This window comes from Lagenorhynchus albirostris, chromosome 11, assembly GCF_949774975.1.
Source record: "Lagenorhynchus albirostris chromosome 11, mLagAlb1.1, whole genome shotgun sequence".
NCBI classification, from domain to species: Eukaryota; Metazoa; Chordata; class Mammalia; order Artiodactyla; family Delphinidae; genus Lagenorhynchus; species Lagenorhynchus albirostris.
This window is the reverse complement of record NC_083105.1, coordinates 14181457-14203500: the sequence shown is the minus strand read 5'-3', so window position 1 is coordinate 14203500 and position 22044 is coordinate 14181457. Positions and strand designations below refer to the sequence as shown.

Below are 22044 nucleotides of genomic sequence, written 5' to 3'. Positions count from 1 at the left end.
ACACGCACCTGATCCCAGCCCCAGCTCCAGCTCCAGCTCTTATCCGCTAGGTGGCCTGCACATAGTTGCCTAGTATCGTGGAGACAGTCCCTCACCTATAAAAGGGACATAACAGCAACTGCCTTGCAGTCTGTGGTCAAGCCCAGGACTGATGGGTTGATGGGCATGAAGGCATTTCACACGTGCTCATTAAATTACAAAATAAATCTGGTTTTAGACTTCATGAGTCATCCACCTTACCAATGAGGAAGGCTGGATGAAGACAGGAAAGGAAAGAGGAATAAGAAACAAGACTTAAAGGAGGAATTGCAGGTGGAGGCAGCCTGGGGCAGAAGGGCAGGATGGACACAGACAACACAGCCCAGAGGAGACGCCACGCCAGGGGCCAGGCTCCTCCTGGCTGGACCTCAAGGAGAGGCCCGAAGAGGGGGCTGTTCAGAAAGGAAAGCACTAAGGTGGGTTTAACACACTGGGCAGAGATTGGAGAGTGCTAACAGGCAGGGGGGCGAGGCAGATGTCACCCTTACTTCTTCCCAACTCTGTCACCCAAACAGCTTAATGTATCTGAACCTCTATTTTCCAATCTGTTCAAAGGAAACAATAATAATACCTGTTTCAGAGGATCAATGAGAAAAGAGATGTAAAGGCATCCACCATGGAGCCCAGAACAGACTGGTGCCCAGCATGTGCGCGTCTTGGGAATGTACGTGCTCCATTCCCACGGGATCTTCTCTAAAGTGATGCTGTCCCTCAGTCTGTATTTAAACCTAGACTGTTGGTTCCTTGAATGCAAGACTTGTGTTCGTCCAACTCTGCATGCACAGTGGCGGGTCCGGTCAACGTTTGCAGACTGCCACGGAATCCACTCCAGTTCTTTTCTTCCCTCCACCAACTGCTAAAGACTCTATTCCACCTCTCTCCCTTCTCCTTTCCCATTCCTGACCATTATCAGGTAGTGGCTATTAGATAAAAACAGTGTCCTTGGTACTCAAGACTTCAAGCCACAGATGTTCTGTGACTCTTTCCCTCCTTCTACAAAGGTTCCTGTGGTTCCTTGATTTTTTACAAGTCCCAGAAAAAAAAAAATCTTCCCAGACAAAAACATTACCCAGGAAAGGGGAAGAAAACAGATGAAACTCAGCGATTGTTTAGTCCCCTCATCTGGAAAACGTAGACACTTAGGCCAGCGCATGCATCCGAGGCCCTGTCCTATAGCCTGTCGTTTCTTGTTCTGTCACCTGTAACATTTCTTATTTTTCCCTGCCTGAGGTGCTGGACGTTGTAAAGAGGGAAAAAAAATGAGAACATAAAAATAGATATCTTTGATAATACTCAGGGCTGGGAGGGTCATGAATCCGAGAAGATCCTGCTCTGTTCTCTCATGTTCGTCACGTTTAATGTTTCTGGTTCTTTTGCTATATAATGGGGGTAGCAATCAATTTGAACTGGATTCTGGCCCGTCTGAAGAATTCCGATGGACCTCTGAGAGCAAGGAAGTGAGAAAGCGACGCATTCAGTACAAGGATCCTCCATGGCGTTGCCTAATGCGGCTTCTCTGCAGTCATGTGACCTGTGGATGGTAACCAGCCCAGTGTGCTCCCTCTCTAAGGCATTAATTACTAAGACTCTATTCACTTTCACAGAGTCCCCACAGGGTCCTCCAGGGAGTGTCTCTGTTGATTTGAGGGCAAGGAGGACAGAGGGAAGTGGGTTTCACCTCTAGAGACAGGCAGGGACCCTTCAGCTGAACGATTCTACCAAGGTTGGTTGAGAAGCCAATTTGGTGGAATGTCAGTAATGCCCCTGGGGGTGGGCACCCCGTGATTCACTGCTTGGAAACTCCAAGAAGGCAAACTGGCTTCCAGGATCCCAGCAGGCCTCTTCTGTAGTGGCCTGCTGTTGCTTTTCCGTGTGCTCTGCACCCTTCCTTCACAGATCAAGACCCTGCCTTCTTCCGATGATTCTAACAGGGCTACCGGTCAGGCCTGACCTGCTACAGCAAGGGCGTGTGACTCAGGATGACCAATGAAACATTTCAGACCGTTCGTGGGCATGAGTTCCGTGAAGGGTCAACAGAGTTGCTCTGCAGAGTCATGGAGGGAAAGAGGGTCTCTCTTTTCAGTATGGGATCATGTGTGCTAGTCACTCTTATGTTCCCTTGCTTTGATTTCTTCATAGCATGTTTTCCTGCCTGAAATGACCAGTTTGATCATTTGTTGTCTTGTTTGATATCTGTATTCTGCACTAGAATGTAAGCTGGGGAGAGCAGGGCCTGCATTGTCTGGTTTTCCACGTATAACCCGTGCTTGGAACAGTGCCTGGTCCACAGCAAGCGAGCAACATGTATTTGTTGAACGACGAAGCTCTACATACTGGCTGGGGAGGCTGCCAGAAGTCACCCTGCCATGACAGAGAAAGCAGAGGCAGAAAGAAAGCAAGACAGAGGGGCAGAGAGAGAAGGAGAGGGAGTGAGGTCTTACGTCATTTGAGCTCCCATATCTAATTGTGTCAGTGCAGAGCGCAGGATACTGAGCCCGCACATACTGAAACGTACTGAGGAATAAACCCGGCTAAGTGTTCTACCAATCAGACTACATCTATTTTAGTGCATTTATTAACATTATTTAATGATAACAATAATTTTAACTAAAATAACTCATAAAACGAACAAAGGATTTAAAAAGAGCCCTGCATTATTATTATTATTAACCCAAAGTACAAAATAAATACATGTGAGTCCCTGGGGTTATGAATACATGATTTAAGAAATAAATATAATTGGGGGAAAGAGACAAATCTCCCTAGAGAAGAACCCCAGTGATGTACGTGGATTCTACCCCCTCCCGGGAAGTGAAACTTCATCTCCTCACTCCCAGTGTGGGGTAGATAAGTGACTCACTTCCAAAAAAAGAAGAAGGAAAGGGAAACACAGGAACTTTACAGTGGAGAAGCCTGAAAAGACCACCTTAGCGAAAGAAAGGTGGTTAGCAGCCTTAATAGTAACATGGGTGGCACAGTACATGCCTTGGAAGTGTCAAGGTCAGTCATGAAAAAACAAAGACAGACTGAGACACTGTCAGAGACCAAAGGAGACTCAGGAAGCAGGAAGTGAATGGAAAAACTGGTGAAATGCAGCTAAAGCCTGACGTTTAGTAATAGCAATACAGCAATGTTGGTGTGTCAGTTTTGACAAGTTCACCATTGTTACATAAGACGTTAACATCAGGGGAAACTGGATGGGGCACACGGGACTCTACGTACTACGTTTGCAATTTTCCTGCACGTCTAAAATTCTTCCAAATAAAAGTGTATATTAAAAACACAAACCAGTTCTACAAAGGAACGAGAGGTTGAGAATACTAGTAACACAAGCTTTTGGGACCAGCAAGAAAACAGCTGAGCTGACACTTCTGCTCCCAATATAAGCTCTTCCTTAGCTACATCTCCAAGTAGAGAAATGCCCATCTAATTAGATCTGACAAGAAGCTGGCTGAAAAAAAATTAAATCCTCAAGACCATTTCAAAAACCATTTATAACCATGATCGTTACGGAAGAACTTCACCCCAAGTGTGTATTATGCCTCGAGATATTACTTAATGTTAGTACAGACATGCGTGATGAGCAAGACATTTAAAAACAAAGCATCCGAAATATAAAGACGAGCCTCCATGAATTCTGGATGACGTTTAAAGTCTTGTGAGAGTCAGTCTTGAAATTTACAATGTTTCACTAAACCCCATGAAAAGAGTTCTGCAGTCTCTTTGGAGATTTCATACATCAAAATGAAAGCTAATAAAATCCAATAAGGAAAACACTTGTGTTTCCTGCCTTGGCAAAAATGGCTGGAAAACACACAGAAGACAATCTGGTAACAAATGAAGTAAATTCCTGGGTCAGCAAATATATAGGAAGAGTCCTAGAAAACAAATGATGAAAGCCTGGAGAAACTAGTATTAAAACAAATTACGTGGGTGATTTGCTATAGAGTTAAATCCAAGTACAGAGGATTCTGACACGCGTCATCTTATGCTATTTGCAAGACTCTGTTTAGAAAATGAAATACACAAAGAACAACTTTTCAGTGAGCACTAAAGGAAAGATGTCCTGGGGAAGTGATATTCTGAGCAGTGAATTCCTACTTTAACGATGGTAATGCTTTATGGAGCGTGCATATGTGGAATGACTGAAGGTACAGCTGCTTTAGCTGGAATAACGAAAGGATACCAAGAAAAGTTACAGAGGGAGTGCCCCACACTGAATTCCTTTACTGTATCACTGATGGTCAAGTTTGCAACAAAACACTGGAAGCCAGTGTGCATTAGTACTATTAGATGTCGTTGATTTGGTTAACTTTATAAAGACAAGACTGAAAATATAGAATTTTTACAACACTTTCTAAAGACATGAGGAATGACAATGAAAATCTTCTGTCCAACATAGAGCTTAGCTGGTTAACTCATGGCAAAGGACTTATAATAAATGGCATACGTAAAGACGATTTATGCATTTCTGTTTTTATGAAAAAATGGTTGTCGGTGGTATGCTATCTCATGCTTTTGGGAAAAAACACACACACCTGAATCTGACCCTTCAATGTAAAGGTGATGAATGGAAAAGTAACTGCTTTTACAAAGAACCTGTAATATAGATGGAACTTTTAGAAATAAATATTTGAAATTGTTTTCCCATTCTAGGGATTTTTAGGCAAAAATGTTCCCTATCAAATCCCTCATTTCCACATTCCTAGAAACTTCAGTGGTTTGATGTCCATAATTACCAAATACTGCTTAGTTGATGGTCCCCTCTCTCAGAATCCTTTTCCTTCTTAATAGAGCCCAGATTATCCAGGGAAATGTTTCTTAGAGTGCGCTTCTAAAGAACCTGTTCCACAGGGCATTCCATGGTCATGGTTCTGGGTGTTGACATAGAATACGTGGGGGAAATGCAGGGGAATCAATAAAATCGATCAGATGTCCTTGCTGCAGGATATCATAATAGGGTATCTGGTACAGTACATGGTACACGGAACTCCTCTCTCCCCACCCCTCCCCAGCTCTCCTCTGTTTTAAAGAAATCTCACTAACAGTTCTTAGAACTGTTTAGATATGTACCCCACCAAGTGCTATTATTGAAGGGCGAATTCTCCAGAGCCATGGCCTTGCTTCCAGGGATCTTGTGGATGTTTCCAGGAATAAATGCATTTGAACTTCATCAGCTATGCATAACCAAGCCAGTGACGGATAACTTAAATCAATAACAACCAAAGGAGTTCAGTTCTAAAAACTACCACATAAGCCAAGAATGGGTGAGTGTTGAGGCAAAGACAAAAGACTCAAGCTTAAAGCACCCAAAGTCCCCTCCACTGAGTGGGTCGTTCTCCAGCACAGTATCAGGGCACAAGATGATGAGACACACACCAGTGCTTAACCCTGGGCAAGCCGTTTCCCCTCTGTGGATTCCTGTTTCCGGTCTGTGAAATGTGAGCGCTGGAATGGATGAGCAAGAAGGTCTCTTGTTTACAGGTTCTGCCTGTAAACTAGCTGAGTGAAAATTACCCCAAGAGAGTGGGAACAATACTGACAGATTATTAATAATAAGAATCCAAAAAGAGTCATGTACCCCAATGTTCACTGCAGCACTATTTACAATAGCCAGGACATGGAAGCAACCTAAATGCCCACTGACAGATGAATGGATAAAGAAGATGTGGCACATATATACAATGGAATATTACTCAGCCATGAAAAGGAATGAAATTGAGTTATTTGTAATGAGGTGGATGGGTCCAGAGTCCGTTATACAGAATGAAGTAAGTCAGAAAGAGAAAGACAAATACCACACGCTAACACACATACATGGAATCTAAAGAAACGGTACTGATGAACCTCGTGGCAGGGCAGGAATAAAGACGCAGATGTAGAGAATGGACTTAAGGACACGGGGAGGGGGAAGGGGAAGCTGGGACGAAGTGAGAGAGTGGCATGGACATATATACACTACCAAATGTAAAATCGATAGCTAGTGGGAAGCAGCCGCATAGCACAGGGAGATCAGCTCGGTGCTTTGTGACCACCTAGAGGGGTGGGATAGGGAGGGAGGGAGATGGAAGAGGAAGGGGATATGGGGATATATGTATACCTACAGCTGATTCACTTTGTTATAAAGCAGAAACTAACACACCATTGTAAAGCAATTATACTCCAATAAAGATATAAAAAAATAGTAAGAATACTAGGCATAACAGATACATACTACTGTATATAAAGCAGATAAACAACAAGGACCTACTGTATAGCACAGGGAACTATTTATACTCAGTATCTTGTAATAACCTATAATGGAAAAGAATCTGAAAAAGAATATATATATATATTCAGTTTTGCTGTATACCTGAAACTAACACAAAACTGTAAATCAACTATACTTCAATTAAAAAAAAACACACAAACAAACAAAAAAGAATACTAGGCTTACTACATGTCTCATAACCCCGTACTAATATATCACCCCTTTTCATCTTTACATCTCCTCTATAGAGTGATTACTGCCCCACTTTCTCAGATGACGACAAGGTGAAGAAAGGGTAAGTAGCCCAGCGACAGCCCTGCAGCCTAGCCCACAGTGGGTACTCTGCAGTTTGCTGGGTGAATGGGCGATTCCCAGGTACGAGCCCTAGAGCGATGGTGCCAAAAGACAGACTACTTGGACAGGGGCCAGCTGCCTCAAATTTAATCCCAGAACTCCTCGGGTTTACCAGCCGCAGCAGTGCACAGAGACAAGAAAACACTTCCAGTCCTCGGACCTGGGTCATGCAAGGAAATCAAACAGCCACTGGCCTGAAGTTAAGAGAGGTCTGGCTGGAAGGCGGTAATTCTAAACTTTAGATCTTCTTCCCCAGAGCAACTGTTTTTCCTTCCTCAATCCATCCTAATCCTCCAAAATCAACCTTACCGTTCATCATTCTTAGTACCCTCTCTCTGCCTTCCCCTGCCTCATTTTTCACTGCAGCCAGCTTAGCTATGGCAAGCTCAATACCCTAATACACGGTGGCCCCCCCCACCCCGTCTTCCTCAAAAGATGTGAAATCTGACACCTCTCTAAGTATTATAAAATGTTTTAAAACTTGAGTTATGTGCTACTCCTTTTATGCAAATGCTACAGATTGCCTCTGGAACACACATCATTTCCCCATATGGATGGCAGGTTTTCTCTTGGTTTTCCTCCTCTCCTTTAAGGTTCTCCTCTTAAGTGCACGCAGCTCCCAATTCAAAAATTCAGGCTCTGCGCCTGCTGCTTCAAATTCACATGTTCTTTCAAGGAGAGAACGTTATATTCAGGGTCTCTGTTCTGGAGTTAGCCCTCAAAAACGCACTTAATTTAAAGAGGGCTCACACAGATTAATCCTATAGAATCATTATCTCACGTAAAATACTTTCCTGGGAAAATACATTCAGGTGGGAACTCAGCCCCAAGTCAGAAGAAAGAACCTTGGACCGAGAGTAAGACAGACACGACTTTGAATCTCAGCTCTGTCCTATTGAGCTGTGGGATTTGGGGCAAGTAACTGACTAATCTGTACGATTCTTAATTTTCTGATTTATAAAACAGACTGAACAATATTCACCCTGTGAGACTTTTGTCAAGATTAAGTGACACCATACTTGGAACACCATTCCCACCCAACTGATCTGGAATATGCCATTTCATCCTTTGGGGTCCTGGTCACAGGACCAGGACCCCAAAGGATGAGATGTGTTTCCTGTCAATCCCAGAAAGGGATCAGTACATTCTGGGCAGCTGTTTCTCTAGCAACGGCGTGGTCCCTGTTGCTTGCCTACCCAGCATCCGGTTTACTCTTTCTAACTTGCATGTGAGTTTCCACTCCCCATTCTCCAGGGCTCTAAGTAGGGGAGGGACGGAGGGAGGACTGTGGAGAGGGCCAGCCTGGGTGGATGTGAGGGCAGAAGATGAGGAAGCAGCAGAATCTGGATATCAAGATTCAGCTCAGACCTCCTATAGAGATCCCTCCGAGATACAGGCTGCGTCACGCTCCCAACTAGACAGGGCTCCTGCAGCCGCCCTCAGCCCCCTTTACTTCCCTGCTTCACAGCACTTAGCAGGCTGCACTGGGATCTTCTGTTTCCTTACTGGTTAATTCTAAATAGTCTGTGACCTTCCCAAGGGCAGGAACCATGGGCTTACTCAGCCCTGGGCTCCAGTAACTCTCACAGACCTGAGGACTGGACCCACTGCTTGCCACTTCCTGGCCATCACCCACTGTTTCTGACCAGGGCTTCCTTCTCTAACAGACAGTCTACTAAAGACGCAAGGGCTAGACACGATTTCCTGGAATCCCGCGCAATCTCCCGGCTCTAGGCCAGCACACAGCTTCTTTGCTGGTCTCCTGAGTGTGTGCTCCCGGTGAAGGAATAAAAAGCCGCTCCTTTGGGTCCTTCTCTTTTAATTTAAGACTCAGCCAGGGAAGCCTGAGTCATCAAGGTTTAGGACTGAAGAGAAAAAAATGGAGGTCTTTGAAACATAAAAGACGGAGGTAAGGTCAAGTGCATTTCTATGGAGCACTCAAGGGGCCTGGCTGAGAACCGGGCCAAGAATAATGGCCTCCATTTTATCAAGGATTTTGTAACTGAGCCTGAGAGGTTAAGTGAGTTAGTCAAGTCCTTCAGCTGGTAAGAGGTAGAACTGTCAGAATTTACAGGACTGCTTGGCTCCAAAAGCCTAGATACTTCTTCTGCCTCCTCAGTGAAACCACTCCTCCCCTTAGATGTTCTCTTAACCTATACTCAGCATGAAGTTGTCCGCTGACGCCCAGGGCAGGCTAGAGGCCAAGGCTGGTAAACTCCTCTCTGGCATGAAGTGGGAGGCTGTGTGCAGCTACACCTGAGCCCTATGTCATCAGGAGGGAGCTGTGTTTGTTACCAAATGTGTTTTTACGCCACTTCAAATGTAATTGGAAAGGAAATTAAACATTCTTTGAATTAGGTGAGAGTTGCTATTTCCACGAAAGGCAAGATAAACGTTCTGGAACAACTCGATAAAAAGAAGTTCCTAAAAAAAAAAAAAAAAAAAAATTGGCTGTCAGACTGGGCATGGGTGAGATGACTCTATAAGAGTGAGGGAAATGCAAAAGTCCAGGACTGCCCTTCACTTGCTTTATGGGAGTCCTTAAGTTCCTGCTCAACTTGAAAGGACCCCGAGAACCACAGAGGACACAGATGGAGAGTCACTTAAGTGACCTTACAGCACAATCAGCCACAAAAAGACCTGGCCCTGGATTTGCCCCAAAGGACAGTCAAGGTTAATAGAGTTTTGTATGTCTTGCTGAAATTGACGTTCTCTATCAGCTGACCCAGCACAGGTCCCTGTGGATCCCACAGGTGAGCTTCTTAGATTGGCTACCCTTTGGGGCAACAGAGTGTGAGTTGATGGAGAGCAGAGCTCAGGGTACCCTGGATACTCCCCAGGGAGGGACATAATAACTAGCAAACAGGAGGTTCCTTCATAGATGTTGAACACAATGAAAAAAAGTGGGGGAGGGAGAGAAGAAAGAAAATTAAGAGGAAAGAAAACAACAAAGATACACCTTTCCCTGGAATCTGAGGCCCAGGTTGGCCTGGAGGGACCTACAGAAGAGCTTGGACCAGCTCTTCATCAATGTCCAGACCCTGATATGACCCAGAGGGTGGTGCTCAGGCCTTCCAGTCTCTCTCCCTCATCCCCTAAGCCTCTCCCCACCTCCAGGGCAGCTCCCCTTTCATATATTGCCTGTATTTTAGGGTTCTGTGTCAGATTTTGTTAGATAAGCTATCAGTGGTAAAATGACTTCTTTTTTAGGTTTATCTAAGAAGATATGGATTAAACTTGGTTTAAATCTATCTTCATGGTTTTGTCATTTGATGGAAACTCCTCTATTCACATATAGAAGAGGCTGCCAAAGGGGGTTCACAAATTATTTCGTTTGATAGGTTCAAAGTGACAATAATTAAGCAACACTAAGCAATGCCCAAGAGGCACAGCCATCTGCTACACCAGCACCTAAACTCTACGTGACCAATGGCTTTGTCTGTTTAGTTTCCTGCGGCATCACTAGGACCTGTAACAGTACCTGGCATATAGTAATCACTCAATAAATCCGGCAGCATGAACACATTGGTATGTACGTGGTGGGCAGATGGGACATACACTTGGAGACCAAGCTTTGTTGGCATCTACAAAACATAGAAGTTGAAAGTTTGCAAATGAAGAGTCTCCTCTAATTTACGAAGCTTTTTCTTTTCCTTTTTGTGGCTGCCAATTTACAGGTGCTCAGAAATCATGCCAAATATACTGGCTTATGACTGGTTTCTTTAATGAAACTCATACTAATCCTCCTAAAAACAATCAACTTCATAGGACACTCGCCAAGGTCCCTCCACCCCCAGATTTTTCTTTTTAATTTAATTTATTTGTATTTAATTTTGGCTGTGTTGGGTCTTCGTTGCTGTGTGCGGGCTTTCTCTGGTTGTGGAGAGCGGGGGCTACTCTTTGTTGCAGTGTGCAGGCTTTTCATGGTGGTGGCTTCTCTTGTTGAGAAGTACAGGCTCTAGGCGTGCGGGCTTCAGTAGTTGTGGCTCACGGGCTCTAGAGCGCAAGCTCAGTAGTTGTGGCGCACAGGCTTAGCTGCTCCGTGGCATGTGGGATCTACCTGGACCAGGGTTCAAACGCGTGTCCCCTGCACTGACAGGCGGATTCTCAACCACTGCGCCACCAGGGAAGCCCCAGATTCTTTTTTATTGTGGTAAAATATACATACAATTTACCATTTCAACCATTTTTAAGTGTACAGTTCAGCGCCCTTAAGTACATTCACATTGTCGTACAACCATCACTGCTATCCATCTCCAGAACTTTTTCATCATCCCATACTCAAACTCTGTACCCATAACTCCATATTCTCCCCTCACCCCAGCTCCTAGTAACCTTTAGTCTACTTCCTGTGTCTATGAATTTGAGTATTTTAGTTATCTCATATAAGTGGACTCATACAATATTTGTCCTTTTGTGTTTGGAGTATTTCACTTAGCACGTCTTCAAAGGTCATCCACGTTGTAAGCTGTCAGAATTTCCTTCCTTTTTCAATAAGGCCTGCCAAGGTTTTTAGTTGCACTGATTTTTGTGGAAGTTTATTGTTTTTCTTTTTGATATGAAAATAAGACTTGAGGGCTTCCCTGGTGGCGCAGTGGTTGAGAGTCCGCCTGCCGATGCAGGGGACACGGGTTCGTGCCCTGGTCCGGGAAGATCCCACATGCCGCGGAGCGGCTGGGCCCGTGAGCCATGGCCGCTGAGCCTGTGCGTCCGGAGCCTGTGCTCCGCAACAGGAGAGGCCACAACAGTGAGAGGCCCGCGTACTGCAAAAAAAAAAAAAAAAAGACTTGAGCTTTTAAGTCTACTGTGCCACTGCCTAGTCAAACAATGTCATTTGTTATGAGGACACATGGCCTGACGTCAATCTGTCACCATTTGCCCACTGGTAGCTGGTGGAGTGCTTTCTGCAGGAAGTCATCCACGTCTCAATTTTTGACCAATTACATCCAAGCCCTAGACTGTAAAATAGGTGTTACTTCAAGTTTACAATATGGTGCCAAAGGGTTTTCCCAATTTGGTTGTATACATTTACACTCCCATCAACACTACAGGAGAGTTCCTACTGTTAAATGAGACTTCATTAGTACCACTTTTTCAATTATTTGTGGTCTTAATTTTCACTTCCCTGATTAACAAAGAGGTTGTACATCTTTTCAAGTGTTTATTGGCCATTTTCTTTGCAATTCTGTGAAATGAATTCATATTTTACACATTTCTCTTCAAATTTTTTGTATACTTTGTTTACTAGTCCTTAGTTGTATATGTTGAAACTTTTTTTTCTTTTCTCTTTTTGATGCCACTTTGATGGAGTTATTAATTTCAACGTGGTTGAATTCACTGACCCTTTCATTTATGATATATGCTTTTGGTGTTTTCCTTATTCTGAGGTCATAGGCTAATTTCCTAATTTTTAAAAAATCAACATTTAATTTGGCCTTTCACTTTGAAGTCTCTAATCCATCGGAGTAAGTTTTGTATACGGTGTGAGACAGGGACCCATTTTCAGTTTTTCCTGATTATCATACATAATCAGGCGTCTCAACACCATTTACAGAAAATTACATCCTTTCTCCAATGGCCAGCAATGCCACCTTGTCGTGTATCAAATTTCCATAAGTGTGTGGGTGTTCGTGGGCACCCTACTGTTTTCTTTTAATTATTTAGCAGAACCCTAAGCAAATGCTCGGCAAAAGTTTGCTGTAGGTTTTCAGTAGATTCTGTTCATAAGAGGTTTTGTCACAAATGAATATTTAATTTTATCAAATAATTTTCCTGCATCTATTTAGATAATCAGATGGTATTTCTCCTTTAATCTATTAACGTGCTAAATGACACTTGTGGATTTTTTTCAATGTTAGATCACTCTTGTATTTCCTGGAATAAACCCAACTTGGCCATGATGTATGATCTATTTTATACATGGCTGGATTCAGTCCGCTAATATTTTGCTTAAGATTTTTACATCAGTATTCCTGAATGAGATAGGCCTGTAATTTTCCTTTCTTGTAATCTCCTTGTCTGGTTTTGGTATCAAGGATATCCTGGCCTCACTGAATGAGTTAAAAAGTGTTCCTCTTTTCCTATTCCTTGGAAAAGTTGACTAAAAACTGGAAATACCTTTTGATTAAAAAAAAAACTGGTAGAACATCTTCTTCTCACTATCTATCTAGGGGTACTATTTTCTTTGTAAGAAAGTTTAATGACTAGAAAATAACCCAGACTTTATATTTTTTTAAGTCAGTTTTGATAAACTATACATTTATAGGAATATGTTCCTTTCACAGTTTTCAAATTTATTGACATAATATTGTTCACAGTATTCTCTTATTATCTCCTATAACTCTGCTTTATCTCCTAGAGAGAAAGTTCCACATGTGAGAGGCTTTTGTTTGCTTTAATCTTTGTTGTATTCCTAGAACTCGGAAGAATCACTGGGCTCAAAAACATTAAGAGATTGAGTAAATGAATCTGCATTTGTATCTTCTTGGTGAACTTTTTGTTTTTAAGTCGTGACCATCTCTGTACCTACCAATGCTTTGTCTGATATCAAGATAGTCACCCAGTTTTATCTGGGATGATATCTGCCTGATATTCTTTTCCCATAATTTTACTGTCAACCTTTCTGGGTAGTTTTGTATCAGGCATGTCTCTTATCAATAGCATATGTTGAATATTGCTTCCTAGTCAATCTGACAACCTATCTTCTCACTGGCAAAATTAGTTTATTTGATTACTGATATAGCTGAACTTATTTATATCATTTTGATTTCCTGTTCTCTATTTCCCCCTACTTTTTCTATGCTCTTATTTATTTTTCTTTTCTTGCATCTAATTCTTCTTTTAAACGACTGAGGTATCTTGGTTGGTTATCTTGGTTTTTCTTATTCCATTCTATCCCACCCATTTTTTCCAGTTCTTTTAGAGCTTAACCTTGAAATGTTAGCGTGCATACCTAGCTTAGCAGCTAAATTTAATATCTCATCCCCCTCCTCAACAAAGCAATGACCTCAAGGAGTACTTTAATTCTCATCACTTCCCTCCTGACTTACATGATGTCACTGCCTGATAATTTAGGTATAATGTTTTTAAACAAACAAATTACATTATTATTACTGCTATTGCTATCATGTAGAAACTGTTCAGAGTTTCAATACATTTCTAATTTGTTTGTTCAACATTCCTTTTTGAATCTGAAATCATTTTCCAAAGGATTCCAAAGTACATTTTCCTTTGGATGTTTCTTTGCATAAGTATTTTGGTGGTAAATTCTCTTTGTTTTTACTCAATTCGATATTCCTCTCTCATGTTTGAAAGATTGTTTTGCTAGGTACACAGTGTGTTGTTATTGTCTCTCAGAACACTGAAGATATTCTTTCTACTCTTTTCTGGCTTCTGCCATTGGAACTCTCATCACACATGTGGAATTTCTTTGTAGAGAATCTGTCTTTTCTCTTTGGCTATTTTTAAAATCAGCTTTCTTTAGGGTGCTGCAATTTCACTACTGTAAGTCTAAATATGGCTTTCTCTTTACACTGCTTGGTAAACACAATCCTTCTTGTATCTATGGATACCTTTTAACAGTTCTGAAAAATTCCCATTCACCACCCCCATCCAATGATGCCTCACTTCCAATTTTCTCTTTATCTCCTTCTGATAATCTAATTAGACATATCCCAATACCTTAACTTCCCTTTATTTTTCTACCTCTTTTTTTTTCAGTGTGCGTGTTTTGGGTAATTTCCTTAGATATTTCTTCCTGTTCACTAAGTCTCTCTTCAGCTGGGTCTAATCTACTGCTTAACACATTTATTTAATTTATAATTTCAATAATTATATTTTTCACTTCTACAAGTCCTAGTTGATCTAAATAGGCCTATTCATCTTTGAGAATCTCTTGTTCCTCTAACCTACTTTCAATATTCTTTTTTTATTTTTTATACAATACAAATGCTTATATTATGTTTCATGCCTGATGAGTCTAATACTTGTAGTCTTTGAAGTTTAATTCTATGGTCAGTTTCTGCTCTCTCTCATGGTAGCTTACTTCCTTGTGTGTTCAGTGATAACTGACTGAGAACTCATTTTTCTAGAAACTCCACCTAAAGGATTCTGAAGTCTTGTTTTTGAGAGTATTCTTCAAGATCAGATTTCTGTTTGTTTCTCCCAGGGATCTGGAAATTTTTCATTTTTTTCTTTGTATTTCTGCCCTACACATATAATTTTAGCTCCCCAAATAATATGAGCACAGGCTTGAAATCAGGAGTTCTCAGGGGAAACATTTCTCCCTTATTCCACCAAAAGCAAAGAATGAAACAGGCAACAATCTCTGTTGTTTCCTCCTATACTATGGGTTTTTAAACTGTTTATCTACCGAGGATATCACTCTTCATGGATCCTGACTTTATGCCAGGGTCTTCTAATTGTGTTTTTTCGTGTTGGGGCCCAAGTTCCCACACATAGCATTTCAACAGAATGGCTATACGTATGGGTTGCCTGATTTTGATTTAGGCCTATTATCCCAGTGCAACCCACGGTAGCATTCCCTTGTTTGCACAATAATTATACAGCTATCTACATTTATACAAGGCTCCCAGACGCCAAGGATAAGCAAATATCCAGCAAATGTCAGATGCAGCTGCTTTTTGCTTATCATCCTGGAGTCACACTTTATTACTGTTTTTTGGCCTCTGTTTATTACTTCATTTAATTTATGAACTGATCAGCTATGCTTTCAAAACATTAAAAAAAATTTTATGCAGCATTTTTAGGTGTTCTTTATAGGGTTGGTTTTATTTTCCTCCCCTTTGAACTTCTAGTTTATGATATTCTTGGAAATATTCCTGTGCATTTCATCTGTTTTCCTTATGTCTAACAAATACATGACATATTGAAGGAATTTCATAAATGCCGATTTAAAGAATGAATAATGCAGGTACTTCTGTTTTAAATATTTTGCAATGAACTTCAAGTGCTTTAAAAAACAGTTCTTTATTTTTGACTCTGTGATTTCACTCCTGAGAAGGTGTGAACTTTGAGCTGTTCAATATTTATATTTGTGAAAGTTTGAAAACAACTAAGGTAACCAGAATGGCTAAGCAATGGAAGAATACAAAATTCCATGTAAATTGTGACTACAAATAAGACATAATAGGTACATAATGCGGATATGGACCAGAAACCAATAAGAGAAGCCTGACTTGTTAGAAAAGCAAGGTTTGGGTCCCTTTTTCCTTTTTATAACTTGCAATTATTGTTACCACATCGTCACCTGGGCAATGGGTATAAATTTTAAATGAAACAAACTCTCTATGGATGCATGTATCTAGTTCTTCTCTTACAGCCAGAGGGCAAACACACTTGGTGTCAGACAGACCTGGGTTCAAATCATTAATCTGTCATTTAATAGCTGAGATCAGTTTTTCATTCTTTCAACCCTTCACGACTACAGGCAGGGAATCCTGACACACCCCTTAACTCTGGGCTCAGCCACACGGTTACTTTGGCACATAGGATGTCAGCAAAAAGGACTCGGGTTTCCTTGTGTGCCCTAGGGCTTCCTTTTCCACCTCTGCTTTGCCATGAGAACGAGCTAGACTGGCCTGCTGACAGGACACAGGAGACACTGGAGGAGAACCAAGTTGCCCTAGCCACAGCCACCCCATCTGAAGCTGACCACAGACATTTGGCTAAGCCAGTGACTATCAGACAACCATCCAGTCAACCTGTGGACTCATCAACTAAATACATGGTTGATGATTTAAGCCCCTATTAGAATAGTTTGTTACGCAGCATTATCTGTGGCAGTAGGTAATTGATACACACACCCCTTCTTCTTTGTCTATCTCCTGTCAGGCCTTACCACTGTGTTTGGTACTTAGAGACCAATGATAAAGGCTTTTCTGTCACTGTCCTTTCTCCCTGCTGGCATCTCACCTCATCCACAACTATCATAGCATCTGTCATCTTTTTTTACATTTATTTCCTTACATGTTTCTCTGCTCCTCTCTGCCAAGAATGATTTGAAAGTAGAAAAGAAGTTATTCATATCCATATCTACAGCACCTGGCACAAAGGAGGCCCTCAATAAATGTTTTCATTTGAATTAAATGAGCCAACATGAACCAAAACAGCTAGCAGCAGGTAGCAGGAAGAGTAACCACACATGCTGGTTCTTGTGCTGGGAGGCCTGATGCTTTCCAGAAAGCCAAAACAGGGCGGGGTGGGGGGGAACAAAACAAAGCATAAAAGCCCATTCTTTCTGCTCTTCTGCACCCTTCTCTCTCTCTCTCTCTCTCACCACACTGCACACAAAGCTCCGAGCCAATCATTCCCCTGAACGGCGCTGCCCCATCCAGCTTCCCTCTGCCACCGCCCACCAGGGCCTTCCTTACCCTACCTTTAGATCAGACACGTCTCTGTAGCACTGCTCAGAGCGGGTGTGGTCTGACAGCTGCACGTTCCAGAAGCAGGGGAGCTGATACACGAGGAAGGGGTTTTGTTTGATGACAGCGTTGAAAATATCCTAGGGGATAAAAGCCAGAGATACGGTCACAACAGTCAGATGGGCTCAGCTTGTGATGCTGGCTCTTGAGGCACCACATCTCCTGTGCAATCTCTTGAGCCTCCGGCTCAGAGCACAGGCTCACTTGCACTGCAGGGCATCTCCTTTGCCTTTTATCTCTAGAAACCAAGCAGTCATGTTTGGATAGAGAGGGGGGAATGCCCCACACTGACTTGAAGCTCACGGGTCCTGCTGGTCTCAGTGAGCACCGTCCAGCAAAGGGGGCAGACACGGAGCGTCTTTTCCACCCGAGCCAGCATAAAATAAATGAAGTCACTTTTCCGCCCCTCTTCTCACCTCACCGAGGAACCCTGTTGTCATCCATCCTGAGCCTCCTGGAGAGGAAACTGCGTGATGACAGGTTGCTCTCCTTATTGAGGGGCTGAGACAAATGATATATCCTGCTTCAGCGGCATTCCCTGGGGCGCTGGGCAGACTCGATGATGGATGCAACCCGGGATTCCTGCGGGCCAGGGTGCCTGTGCCCGTGCTCCGCATTTCCAAATCCAACTCTGACTTTTCTAGGGAGGCTTTACTTCTTGCCGGCTCTTCTCCAAGCTCTTGCACCAGCCAGGCCACACATATTAACTAGCTGCTGACAGGTGGTGTCGGGAGGTGAATTATGGGCCTTCGCAGAAGGCGATGGCTGAATCAACTATCCTCCATGGACATGGACAGGCAATTGCTAGCTTTTGGGGACATACTCAAGTCATTATGACCTGACTTGAAATATGATGATGGAGGACAATTTTCCCCTCAGGTTTAAAACAGCTACCTGGGTAATTTTTAACTCCTTCATTATACCATATCTCACGTTTGAAAAAGGAAATTAGTTTCTGGCTGCTCGGGAAATACAGAGTAACAACAATGCTAAAAAAAATAGTAAACTAACACCACAGAGTTTCTTGTTTCCTCCACGTTAGAAAACTTTGCAAAAATTCAACGAATCAGACAACTGAATGTTGAACAAAAACAGGGAGCGAGCTTGCTTTTTGGTTAAACAGGAAAGGATAAAATGCAGAGAACTCAGAGAAATCGTCTTTACATTTCAAGACGGCCATTTATACCATGGGAAACTCATAATCTAGATGTGTGACCCTGGTAGACTCAAGGGCAAAGGCTCAGGCCTCTGTATTTCTTAGCCAAAATGAGAAATGGGGTTTAAATGAATTTATGTTAATAGTTTGGTGGAGTTCATGGGTTTTTTCAGATTGCCTGGATTAAAAGCTGGTTTCACCAGCCAAGGAGGTTTGTCCCTTCTCTTTAAATGCATTTCCCTTGAGGATGGGGTCATAGTATAGGATCTAAGCAAAAGGCTTTGCTTCAAAAGTTAGATTCTATTTGCCAGAAAGGAAAATGGAATCTTGCCTGGGAAATATGCCTTGGTATTCTGGAATCTCAGGGGGCAGGCACTGGATAGTCTACACCAAGATGAAGACTGTGACCTCCTAACACACCAAATTATCATTTACTTATGACTCTTCTTCAATAAACTATGAGCTCTCTGAGGCCAAGGACTGTGTCCTTCATTTATCTCCGTAATCCTATTTCTGAACGTATTCCCTGGCACGCGCAGTGTGCAGGGCAAGTCTGCTGAACACGCACACGAACGAACAAGGGGAATGAACTAAGGGGAGTGCTGTCGTCTCAGGCTGGCAAGTACAGGGCAGATCTATCCAAGTAAGCAGTCATACAGATCTGGAAGAATAATGCAGACTCAGCCACTTGCAAGTTTGAGACACAGCAGCAGGGTGCTCAGGAATAACCGTACCTTCTAAGCTGCCTACTTACCTGATCAGCTAAGGATGTGGAGAGCATGCCCATCAACTCCCTCTCTGCAGTCAGCCTCCACATCTGCTCCCACTTCATCTTCCGCAGCTTATCCAGAAGCAGCAGGATCACCCCTAGACAACAGTATAGGATGGAAGAGAGGAAAAATACGACAGTAAGAGAGACAGCCAGGCACGCCTGTCTACGTGTTTTGGAGATGAACACATCTGGATTCACCCCAGGCTCTGCCGGGTACTCAGGATGAGACGTTAAACAATCTCTCTGAAATAGCCTCATTGTATGGAGAACATTAACACAGACCTCAGCAGCTGTCCCGAGGACTAAGTGAGACGGGCAAAGGAGCCCAGCGCTCCCTGGAGATGATGGCTGCACAACAACGTCAATGCACCAAACGCCACTGAACTGTACACTTAAACACGGTTAAGACGGCATTTTTATGTTATGCTTATTTTACCACCAAAAAAAAAAAAAGCCTAGCACTGCACCTGACACATAGCACATCACCTGTAAGCACAGATTCTCTCTTATGTTTTTCTCCGGATATATGACAACCTACCTAGGGTTAGCTGATGGATGGTGTTTATACAACATATGCCATTTATCTTTACAGAAACAAAGCAGATCCTCTCTGACTTTATTCTGGGTATGTCTTTGCCAATTTGCTTTATACCTACTGATAAGCCATATGAGCTCGTTGCAGTATTCCTGGTTTCAACAGACTTCTTTGGTCCAACAGAATCAACACAGATGGAAACTATGGTGAAGGCTGTGCTGATGCTGGGTGTTCAAGATGGGGCTCCAAGAGCCTTTGGGTTCATAAGATACTGATAGTCAGAGGCTGCTTCCTCCTCCTTGCCACCTTCTTTTTTTGCGGTTAGTTTTCATGGGGAGGGACCTGAACGAAGGGGGGGATCGTCTAGGAAGGGAAATTGCCCTTGTTTACACCTTTGTATTTTTTAAAATGTTAAAAACAACTAAATGTATTATTCAGGTAAAAATACATTAGTAAAAGTCTAAAAAGAAAAATACATTTTGGCTTAGCTGAATGGCGTAGGAGCAAATGTCTACCAGCAGGTCGGTGAGAGCATGCAGAGACAGTACAGAGCACAGAGCACGAACGGCCAAGAGAAGGTCCCTGCAGGCCGCTGCAGTTACTTTGGTGGATGGAACTGTGGCCGTGATGCCCTCCCCAATCAATACTCCTCAGGAAGCTTAGCTCAGCAAAACAGTCAGCGGAGAAAACTCCAGGCAGCTGAAAAATGATCTTAGTTGATACCTAGTGCGTTTTCTAAGACTGCTGGAAAGAAACTGATTCCCCAAATCACACATAAATGTCAACACTGAGACTTTTTTCTACTTATTCCAGTGGCACATACTTGGAGAAAAAGTATATTCACTATTCTTTAAAAAAAAAAAGTTATTTATTTATTTATTTTTGGCTGTGGTGGCTCTTGGTTACCGCGAGCGGGCTTCTCATTGCGGTGGCTTCTCTGCGGAGCACGGGCTCTAGAGCGTAGGCTCAGTAGTTGTGGCTCGCGGGCTCTAGAGCGCAGGCTCAGTAGTTGTGGCTCGCGGGCTGTAGAGCGCAGGCTTAGTAGTTGTGGCGCACGGGCTTAGTTACTCTGCAGCATGTGGGATCTTCCCGGACCGAGGCTCGAACCCGTGTCCCCTGCATTGGCGGGCGGATTCTTAACCACTGCACCACCAGGGAAGCCCAAAAGAGTATTCACTATTTAGTGAAAGGTGTTTGTTCAGGGAGAGAGTTGAAATAAAATATATATGGTTATGGGAAGAATAGGATAATACACAGAGATCTGAACTTGTAAGTCAGAAGGGCAAAGCATATTTATTGCATATCTCCCTTGTGCTTTGTTAGGTTTTTTTGCACATCGATAAGGTAAATATTGTCATCCTTATTTTGCAGGTGGGGAAACTGAGGGGGGCGGGTGGGTCAGACACTTGAACAGTTCACAGTACAAGAGCAGCTCTACGAGATCCGAACTCAGATCTGCCTGACTCCAAAGCTGGTGCTTCTTCAGCTATACCACACAGACCAGAGCCCCAGCAATGCCTCTGGGGAGTTCTGTGACTCAGGCCAAGGCCTTCTCCTTTTCTGACTTTTGGTTTCTACCTGGGTAAAAGGAGGAAAATGCTACTTGCCTTGCAAACTCAGAAAACTGCCACGCCCCCTAGTGGTAGGCTGGTAAATGTTTAACCACCAGCTAGCTCTTCAGGGGAAAAACACCCCAAACCTAGATTTGTAGCGACTGCTGATTGCCATGGTGTAAATACTCTCATTGTGGCCGATTTCCAGCTACTGATGTGATGTCATCAAACAAGCAGTTGGGAAGGACTGAGCACAATTGGCCCTCCTGAGCTAGGGGGAGTTAGGTCCAGCACACCACTGAAAGTGTTCCCCAAACACGGGAGGAATTTTAGAAATAGCAAAATTCACCACAAGGGTATTATTTGATTGCTTCTTTGGGGGAGAAAGGAAAGAAAAATTGACAGTGTTACAAAACAAGAGAATATAGTGACGGATTCAAGAAAATAGATTCCAGTCCCACATATGAAAGAGAATTCCACTAAATCTTATTGCAGAAACTAATGCTAATTAGATTTAGAATTAGGGCTAGATGCTCCAATATATAGAAAAAATGAGGAATGCAGAAACTATAAACAATGACGAAAGATTGAAAGCCTCTGGAGGCATCAATGGTAGATCTATCAGTCTCTGGAGACTGACTGAGAATTGATGCTTTTCAACGGTGTTAAGACTTAGCAAGTCCTAAGTGGCAGATGTGACTCCATACAGTTTGCCAGGCTAGTTGAAAAGAGGTGGGGGGATGGTCCAGAACAGAAGACTAAAGGCAGAAATGTAGGGTCCTTCTCCCAGTTACCCAACCTTCTCCTTTGTGTGATTTTAATTTAACTTTTAGAAGCATGAACTATTTCAAACTAACAGAAAAGTACCAAAACTAATATGACAAATACCTACCATCCCGATTTAATAGATGTTAACATACTGCCACATTTGCTGTTCATAATA

At 42.8% G+C, this 22044-nt stretch overlaps 1 protein-coding gene across 1 annotated transcript in view; it reads right to left on the bottom strand.

The window, feature by feature from the left end:
- The window catches only part of LARGE1 (LARGE xylosyl- and glucuronyltransferase 1), a 589914-nt gene that overhangs the window by 70086 nt on the left and 497784 nt on the right, over positions 1-22044 (bottom strand). Inside the window, 2 exon segments of the mRNA XM_060165047.1 lie at positions 17040-17165; positions 18996-19108. Of these exon segments, the coding sequence (XP_060021030.1) occupies positions 17040-17165; positions 18996-19108 (239 nt within the window).